The sequence below is a fragment of the Primulina tabacum genome, chromosome 5 (genome assembly GCF_025594145.1).
Source record: "Primulina tabacum isolate GXHZ01 chromosome 5, ASM2559414v2, whole genome shotgun sequence".
In the NCBI taxonomy this organism is placed as follows: domain Eukaryota; kingdom Viridiplantae; phylum Streptophyta; class Magnoliopsida; order Lamiales; family Gesneriaceae; genus Primulina; species Primulina tabacum.
In genome coordinates this window covers 34,685,795-34,695,534 of record NC_134554.1, presented here as the reverse complement: position 1 = coordinate 34,695,534, position 9,740 = coordinate 34,685,795, and the positions used below count along the sequence as shown (strand labels likewise).

Here is a 9,740-nt window from a genome sequence, read left to right as displayed (position 1 = left end):
ACAGGGAAAACTCTGCCCGAATTTCTGTAAAATAAATTAACAACAGCTAAATAGCATGTTTTCTTCAATATTATCACAACGTGATATCACCATTGCTCATTATCACCCATACTTTCCAAACACCATCAAAGTATGGAAATATGTAATAAACATACTCTACACGTCATCAATTCGGCTATCAAGACAACACATTATTCTTTTAAAAACACATCAGCTGCAAAAGATTCCGTGAGCAAATTTTCTTTTTATTCATTCACAGATGCTCCATCATTATAACTTCAGCAAGGAATGGCTTAAAAGCCTATTCCTCGCATATTTACAGAACTCCTTACAAGTTGATGTGACAGATTCAAACAAAGTGGTCATCTAGCCTACTCTGTACCAAGGTAAGATCACCTTCCAAACCACGTCTCCTTCCTCGAATATTTTCTTATTCACACGTTTATTGTAACTTCTGGCCACCTTGGATTTCTGAAGCATCAAAGCATTATATGTTTGCATTCTCAGCTCATCCAAATCTTCAAGTTCCATGATCATAGCTTCCGTGTAGAGCTCTGGCTCCAATTCATTCTGCTTCATCACTCTCAAAGAAGCGATCACTACCTCCATAGGCAATACTGCGTCGTGTCCATAAGTCAAGGTGAAAGGGCTTAGACCAGTAGCACTTCTCTTTGATGTTCGATAAGCCCACAAAGTTTCTGATAACAGCCGGTGCCAATCTTGGGGGTTATCCTCCATCATCTTCTTCAACATCTTGATTAATACTTGGTTTGAAGCTTCAGCTTGACCGTTGGATGGGGGGATAATGAGGTGAAGAATTAATCAACTGGATCCCGTATTCCTCAGCAAATTCCTTCATTTTTGACCCCACGAACATAGTTTCCTAGTCGGTTGTGATCAATTGCGGGGTCCCAAATCTGTGAATAATATGCTCCTTCACAAATGCAACAACATTTCTCTGCTCTACCTTCTTCATAGGGAGGGCTTCAACCCACGTGGTGAAGAAATCAGTAGCCACAATTATAAAATGCCCTTTAGATGAAGGAGGATAAATTTTTCCTATCAAATCCATGGCCCACCCCTGAAATGGCAACGGCTTTATGACGTCGTGCATCTCATCAGCTGATATTCTCTGGATATTCCCGTGTTTTTAGCACTTTTGACACCCTCTCGAATATCTTATACAATCCTTTAGCATCGATGGCCAGTAATGGCCATGTCTGTGGATTAACACCTCATTTTGATCCTTGACTGGTGTGCCCCACATATTCCTTCATGGACTTGCTGCATTACTCTCATGGCCTCTGGGAAACCCAAACATCATAACAATAACCCATCATCCCCTTTCTTAGACAGTTCATCTTCCATCAAGACATAATGTAGAATTCTCATCTTCAAACCGTAATGCAACTTCTGCTCAGGATTCCTCAATGCGTCTTTTATCTCATCTCTCCAATCTCTGGCGAGTTCAACATCAATATCAAAGGTATCCACTTGTATTCCTCGCTGGTGAATAGAAGGATGATTTCTCCTTTATACCAACAAAAGTTTGTGGGTGAGCTTGGGCGACATCCTCAACCCAGAAGCAATCTGAGCCAATTCATCAGCTTCCCAATTGTCTTGCCTTGGCACGTGTTGGAACGCACATCTTCAAAATCATCAAGGAGTTGTGAAGCCGCGGCAAAATAAGGGGCCAACGCCAAACTCGAACATTTATATTCCCCTGACATTTGCTTGAGAACCAACTGGGAATCTCCAATAATCAACACATCTTTAGCGCCCAAATCTCGTAAAATTTCTAAACCAATCACTAGTGCTTCATATTCAGCCTGATTATTGGTGCAAGGAAAGTCCAGATTGAATGACAATGCAGTCTTAACTTCCGCTGGGGATGTTATCACGACTCCCGCCCCTGATGCTCTCTCTGTACTGGAACCATCAAACTTCAAAGTCCAGGGCTGATTAACATAGAACACTGGGATATCCACTAGTGCACTCCCTGCCACATCAACCATAGGGTGGTCTGCCAGAAAATCAGCAACGGCTTGGCCTTTCACCGATTTTTGGGGGCAATAAATCAAGGTGAATTCGGCCAATGCCAGCGACCATTTGCCAATCCTTCCAGTCAAGATAGGTCTGTGAAGCATGTACTTGACAAGATCTGTCTGCGAAATCACATAAACTCTTGAATGGATCGGATAATGCCTCAGTTTAGTACATGAATAATATAACGCTAAACACAACTTTTCTATGACTGAATATATAACATCCACCTCTGTAAGTAATCAACTCAGATAATAAATGGCCTGCTCATGATTCTCTTGTTTATTTTGTGCCAAAAGACATCCAATAGAATCTTGAGCGGTCGATATATAAAGTTTGAGGGGAAAACCACGCCTTGGGGGCATCAAAACAGGAGGTTTAGACAAATACTCTTTTATTTTGTCAAAGGATTCTTGGTGACACTTTTCCCACTTAAATTCTTCCGAGTCTTTCAGCTTTAATAATAAAGAGAATTCTCGAGTTTTACCTGCCAGGTTTGAAATGAATCTTCTTAAATAATTTACCTGACCGAGGAATCTTTGCAGCTCCTTCTTATTCTTCGGTGGCATTGCTGCCATGATAGCTTTAGCCTTATTTTTGTCCACCTCTACTCCCCGCTGGTGAACCAAAAACCCAAGGAAATTCTCAGTTTGTACACCGAAAGCACATTTCAAAGGATTTAGATTCAAGTTGTGTTGCCTCATCCTTATAAAACTTTTTCTGAGATGGCCAAGGTGATCTGATACTTTTTTTGATTTCACAACAATGTCATCAATATATACCTCTAAACACTGACCGATCATGTCATGGAAAATGGTATTCATGGTTCTTTGGTAAGTTGCTCCCGCATTTTTTAATTCAAATGGCATAACCAGCCATTCGAACGTGCCGATCGCCCCAGGGCATCTAAAAGTTGTCTTGGATACATCTTCCTCTGCTATTTTTATTTGTTTGTATCCTGAAAATCCATCCATGAATGACATCAATTCGTTTTTTGCCACTGCATCAACTAACATATCAGCTATTGGCATGACATAAACATCTTTCGGGGTGGCACAATTCAAATCCCTGAAATCTATGCAAACTCGAAGCTTCCCATTCTTTTTCATAACAAGGACTATGTTTGCAAGCCATTCCGTATATCTTACTGGATGGATGAATTTTGCTTTGAGTAATTTTTCGATTTCTTCTTTTACTCTTGCTTCAATGGCCTTGGACATCCTCCTAGCCGGCTGTTGGTATGGTTTAAAACCATCTTTAATTGGTAGCCGATGTTCCATCAATTTACAGTCTAAACCTGGCATATCTTCATACTCCCACGCGAAACAATCTTTGAATTCTATGAGGAGTTTCGCAATTTCTCCCTCCATATCTTCCTCTAACAAGTCACTGATATAGGTAAGTCTGGAGCATTCCACGGTTCCCAGATTCACTTCTTTCAAAGGATCCTGAGTCTTTGGCTGTCGATCTTCCATCTGAGCCGGAGCAAGACTATATCTTTCAACTGTAATTATGTCTCCTCACTGCTATCACATTCATCTTCAAATATTAATTCAGTTCCGTCAATGTCCCACAATTCCTGAGATTGTACCTCATTCACCAGATGCTGCAATGTGGCTTTCCATTCGGAAGTTGCAGCCACTTCCATCTCTTCTTTAGTGAACTTAATCATCGACCTCCTCGATAATAGGTCAGACCATGGGTCTAGGAGAGACCATGGCGGTGGGTTTGAGAATTTTTTCAACTGCTTCTCTCACTTTTTTAGTATCCATGTAGATTGCACCTTGCTGTCCATTCACCTTGTAATCACGAATTTTAATAGAACCGAATGCTCCATCATAATACCTAGCCTCTAGTGCATTTGAATTAGATTGATACGGCTGCGAATCAGCCTGTACCACTTCCACCTCATCCTCTTTCCACATCAACAATAACTGGTGCATGGATGATGGTACACAATGATTGGTGTGAATCCAATCTCTCCCTAACAAAGCATGGAAGCTAGCACTGGAATTGACGACGAAAAAGGTTGACAGCGAGGATCGGGATCCTACAGTAACATTCGCTGGCAATGCTCCCAAAGTTTTTGTAGATTCCCCAGTAAAAGCCGCCACAGAGACTTCGGTAGGAATCAAATTTTCCACATTCTTTCCCAACTTCTGAAGGATTTTATATGGCACAATATTCACAGCAGACCCATTATCTATCAGCACTCTAGACAAAGGCTTTCCATTCATGTGCGCTACAATGTAGAGTGGTTTGATATGTTTCGTCATTTCGTTGGTGGGTCGCTTCATTAACACTCTTTTCTCTTCATCGATAAGAACACCGACGCTTTCATTCAAAATATCAGTTTGAATGGATTCTGTACCACTTTTATTTCCAGTGAATACATCGGATTCAAACATTCTTTTGCGTTTAAACTCCTCTGGCAGCATTAATGCGCCAGTGGCACATTCAAATAAAACAAGGATCTGTCCCACCCTGAAAGTAGCCTTCTTGACTGGTTCACCGTCTTCCTCTGATAACAAGTCATCACCTTCCTCTTCTTTATCTTCAGTGGCCTTCCTTCCAAATTTCTTCTTCTCTTTGCATGACTCTTCTATCTTCAATCTACGCTCAGCAACTTTTTCTCTCAACAGACGTCGTTTTTGGGTCCGAGAAAGATGTTTTGGGAATATTCGATGTTCTACCCGTCTCCATACGCCATCGGGATTTGCTCTAGGAGGAACAACAAAGCGGGATTTCCTTTCATATTTTTTATCGGTGTTCAGAAGAGATGGCCTCTGTATTATCTTCTGAAATGACTGCCGGTCACTTCTTCTCTCGCTATTCACCGACCAAGAACATGGGCTCCTTCTGAGGTACTGGTTCTCCGGCCTTTTGACCATGGATTCCCTGTCATACCTCATATTCCTCTCAGTATAATGTAGACCGCCCCCACTGTAATAGCGGTCTTTTCCATGAGCAAGCTTCTGTCTTCTTCTCTTTAACCTCGAATATCATTTTTCGAGGCACCCAACACTTCTTTATGGTAAGTCTTGGTTTAATGGATATGTCCCCACTCCCATTATTTCTCCTCTCATTGATTAAAAAACGCAAGTCAATACTGCTCATGTTCACATTGGCTACCGGGGGAAACGGATCTTCATCCACTGTCATTGCTTCTTTTTTCTCGGGAAATTTCAGGACTCCCTTATTGATTTTTTCCTGCAAGACATTTTTGAAAGCCCAACAAGCATTAGTATTATGGTTGAATGAATTATTATACTTACAGTAGTCTCTTCCTTTCAACTCCTCCCTAGTGGGCAGCTTGTGATCTGGGGGGGAATGTTATAAACTTTTTCTTCATTAAGTGATCGAAAATTTCCTCCGTCTTTGATGCATCGACAGTATAGGGTATTTGCATTGGAGGAATGTTTTTCTTGGAGAGTTCTTCACTTTTGCGTTTCAAGAAAGGGACAGTGCGTGATCCGGAATTTGCTACTTCCGCCAATGCAACTTCCTCCATTTCCTGGAAATAAGAGCCCACTGTAGACTTTCTGTTATGACTCTCCTCTCGCAACAATTCCTCATACTCTGATACTTTGGCAGCAAGTTCTTAAAAATCGCGAAATTCCATCCCTTGGAACTTCTTTCTAAGTTCAAAATCGAGCCATCGCTGTGCCATCTTCACATATTCTGATTCGGGGAGGAAAACTCGGCATCTGTTTCTTACCTTCTTGAATTTACAAAGGAAATCATTAGCAGATCCCCCGGTTTTTGGACCACCCTTGACAATTCCGCTATACTGATCTCAGGTATTGTTCTGAAGAATTGTGTATGGAATTGACGTTCCATATCATGCCAAGTCATAATAGAGTTTCGAGGTAGCGTTGCATACCACGTAAAAGCGGTGCTGGTCAGGGAATTGGGAAACAGCTGTAACTTGTCATTAGAAAAATTCTCCAAATTTGCTAACTCCCCACACTGAATTGTAAATCTGGCCACATGTTCCACGCTAGATTGACCGTCCTCCCCTGAGTACAATATGAAGTCTGGAATGCGGTATCCTCTTGGATAAGGGTTGTCACGATCCACAATATCAGGATACGGTTATGGAATTCTAATTGGCCTCACTCCTAGGTTATACAACTCTTGAATAACGTCCCGTATCGTGTCAAAATCCAACACTGGAGTTTGTCGTACCTGGCTTGGAAGATAGATTGCCCCCCGGGTGTTATTCCCCGAACCTGGCACTGAATATCCATGCATTCCCCCATCACCATACATCCCTGGATGTAAGTTAGGAGACGTCACAGAGAACATATTACCAGCCATTTGTTTACTGCTACTGCAATTTTGGAATTTAAACCCCAATTCCTCATCCTTTTTGTGCGGAGGAGTGTATCTTCCTTCCCTGGCAGATTCAAGAATCAGTACTTTTCCCAAGTGGCGATTTTCACCTGCTTGAGGAATCCCCGATCCTTGGCCTTGATCTTTAAATAGTTTAGTGTCCGCTTCTTGAAGTTTATCATTTTCTAATGTAACAACCTCTCCTTTTGCACACTTCCTCCATTCCTTCACCTCTGCCACAAATTCCATCATAACAGTAGCGAACGCTTGGGCCATTTCTCTGAGATCACTGCGGATATTCTTTTCCATAGTCAACATGAAGTTTGTTGAAGGTGCATCACCACCGGAAACGACAACTCCTTCCTTCATAGTCTCCTCTTCGAACTGGTGAACAAGTCTTTCAACAGTTCTTCCATCTGCATCAGTTTCTTCTTCCTGTGAGCGATGACCTTTCCCCTGTGATGGAGGATTCCTTCATTCTTCTTAGTACGCTTTGGATGCATTGTGTCCCACCGGGATTGCCAATTTGTTTGTCACGAAAATTGCGGGGCGTGTCAGGCACGTGTTCGTGCCAAATGTTAAATGATCCGACTTTGTTTACCAAGCGTTGCGAGTCTCGATTCGACCGTTAGTTATAGTTCCTTCGAAATGGCTCAAAAACGTAAACATGAATATGACAAAATTATAGGAGGAATCCATTAACAACATCAAATATTATTATGTTGCTATGAACTTGGCCAATATTTTTACAAAGAAGACTGATGAACATATAAAATATTTGGAACACTTTGCTACTAGAACTAGAAATTGACATGAACATACATAAAATTGATAAGGAATTTTGCAGAGCTTTTGCTGTCGCTTTTTTGTGTTGATTTTGTCGTGACCTTTTTTCTGATTATTCCTTCTGCTTTTGTCACCCTCCACGGGGGAGTTTCAGCCACATTCCACGATCTCCCCACGATTTCTACGTCGTGTAATGGTGCATCGTGCTTTTCCCTGGGCCAACTGCTATTCTCCTGGGCTTTCCTTTGTTTGGCTACTGCTCATGGGCTTCAAGGAATATTTTTTGGACAGAACACAATTATACCGAAATTTTGCGGTATATCGAAATTTTGGTACTGATATACATATATACAAAAAAAAACCTTATATGTATTTAAATTTATTACTTTATTATTGAAAATATTATTTATTTCTAAATCTATATATATTGTTTCAGTTTTTCAATATATATCGAAATTTTTAAAATTTCATTTGTTGTCGTACCGTAACGAAAATTTCAGTATCATTACCATATCATACCATACCGAAAATTTTGATATATTCAATATTTTCGATACGGTAATCTCGGTATATCGAAAATTTCGATATTTTTTCTCACCACTAACTAAGATTAGTATTTGTCACTTAGCTTACTCTATGTTCAACTCATCCTACCACAATGAAATTGTATTTTCACTTTCAAAGTATTATATCTCTACACCTGCACATGATCATGAGATTTAGTGAAGACTTGGGTCGAATGGCTCTAGCTCGAACTTTAATGTCTTATGTTTGAGTACTCAAACTCGACTAATTATATTTTTATTTTTGAAATATTACTTTGTCGATAGAATTATTTGGCCCCATTTTCTAACGTAAACGTTGTAATCTGATTGTTTGATGAAATTCATGACATATGTTTTACATGATTGTCGATCATCTGTGGAATTTGTACTCTGTTTTTAACTTCTTGTTGGTTAGTGTGGAAAATTTTAATAATCTAGTTCATTTAGTAATATTTTATATTTTATGTCATTCACAATCTCCCTATATGATAGTAAAATCTCACAATATAATAGGTATAGAGTAGGTCTCTTGTGATACGGTCTCACGAATCTTTATCTGTGAGACGGGTCAACCCTACCGATATTCACAATAAAAAGTAATACCCTTAGCATAAAAAGTAAGACAAAAACTTGTGTGAGACGGTCTCACGGGTCGTATTTGTGAGACGGATCTCTTATTTGGGTCATCCATGAAAAAGTATTACTTTTTATGCTAAGAGTATTACTTTTTATTGTGAATATGGGTATGATTGACCCGTCCACATATTAAGATCCGTGAGACGGTCTCACATGAGACCCACTCAAAAAATAATACTTTTTCATAGTTGACCCAAATAAGAGATCCGTCTCACAAATTAAGATCCGTGAGACCGTCTCACACAAGTTTTTGTCATAGTTATAAATATCGATGTATGATATACCTTTAGCATTTATTCATTTCTATAGTTGCCTTCACATATAAAGGATCATGTTATCTATTTTGTTTAGAATACATTTTCTTGTGTAATATCAGTAGAAATTATCGCAACATTCCATTTTATACTAATAATTAATTGTCACTTTATCAAGTTATACATGTTTTTTTTATAATTCAACATATTTAAAAAACGGTCAAACCAATAAAAATTCGAAACATGACAATCAATTGTTAATGTAAGAAGAAATATCATAAAAAACCGTCATGAAATTTGTTAACGCTAGTCAGGTGGAGTTTGTGGAAATAGCTAATATAATTTGCAAGTAGTTTATACATGTACCGAGTTGTTTGAATATCGACTCGGGCTCAGGGGCAGAACCACATGCTCCTTTACCTGGACCTTAGCCCGTGTTGTCCAATTTTTAAAAAAAAATACATATGTAAATTTTGTATAATTTTGAAATAATATGATATTAGCCCGGGTAGATCAAATTAGAATATTAAAAGATTCTACAGTTTAAAATTCCAATCCGGACAGAGGCATATTTCTGGCTCCGTCACTGCAGTCGGGCTCAACTTCGGCTTGGTTCAAATGGCTCGGATATCGTCTTGAGTGCAACTCGAACTTCAATATCTCAAGTTTGAGCACTCGAACTCGAATAACTATGATTATATTTTTTAAAATATCATTCAAATTATTATTTTATAATCAAGAAAAAACAAATTGGGAAAAAAACAAGATATCGAAGAGAGATGGCCGGCTTGCAGTGTGCTAACGTTATTTATTTTATAGTATTTTGTATTATTTATGTTACCGTTTATTCTCTATCAAAACAATAAAAAAATTGTATATTATTTTTCAAAAAGAGAAAAAAAAATATTATACATTATAATATATGGCCCGTTTATTTAGGCTGTCTATTATGGATGACATGTGGGCACGTTGTATTTCAGTAGCCGTTGGAGTATAACTCCTAAATTATTGTTACAGCCAAACATATTTATTTGAAGACTGTCCCATTCATCAATGCCATCGGATTCCCCTACAACATGGCCGAAATAGTCGTTGCCTTAAAAGATTAACATTACAATACACACTTCCAACATGATATTAT

General features: G+C 39.1%; 1 protein-coding gene across 1 annotated transcript; it reads right to left on the bottom strand.

Moving 5' to 3' along the window:
• Window positions 1-366: 366 nt before the first annotated feature.
• On the bottom strand, window positions 367-753 carry LOC142544354 (uncharacterized). Its single transcript, XM_075651411.1, has one exon. It carries the CDS (start codon window positions 751-753, stop codon window positions 367-369), a length of 387 nt encoding a protein of 128 aa, XP_075507526.1.
• Between the last annotated feature and the right edge of the window lie 8,987 nt (window positions 754-9,740).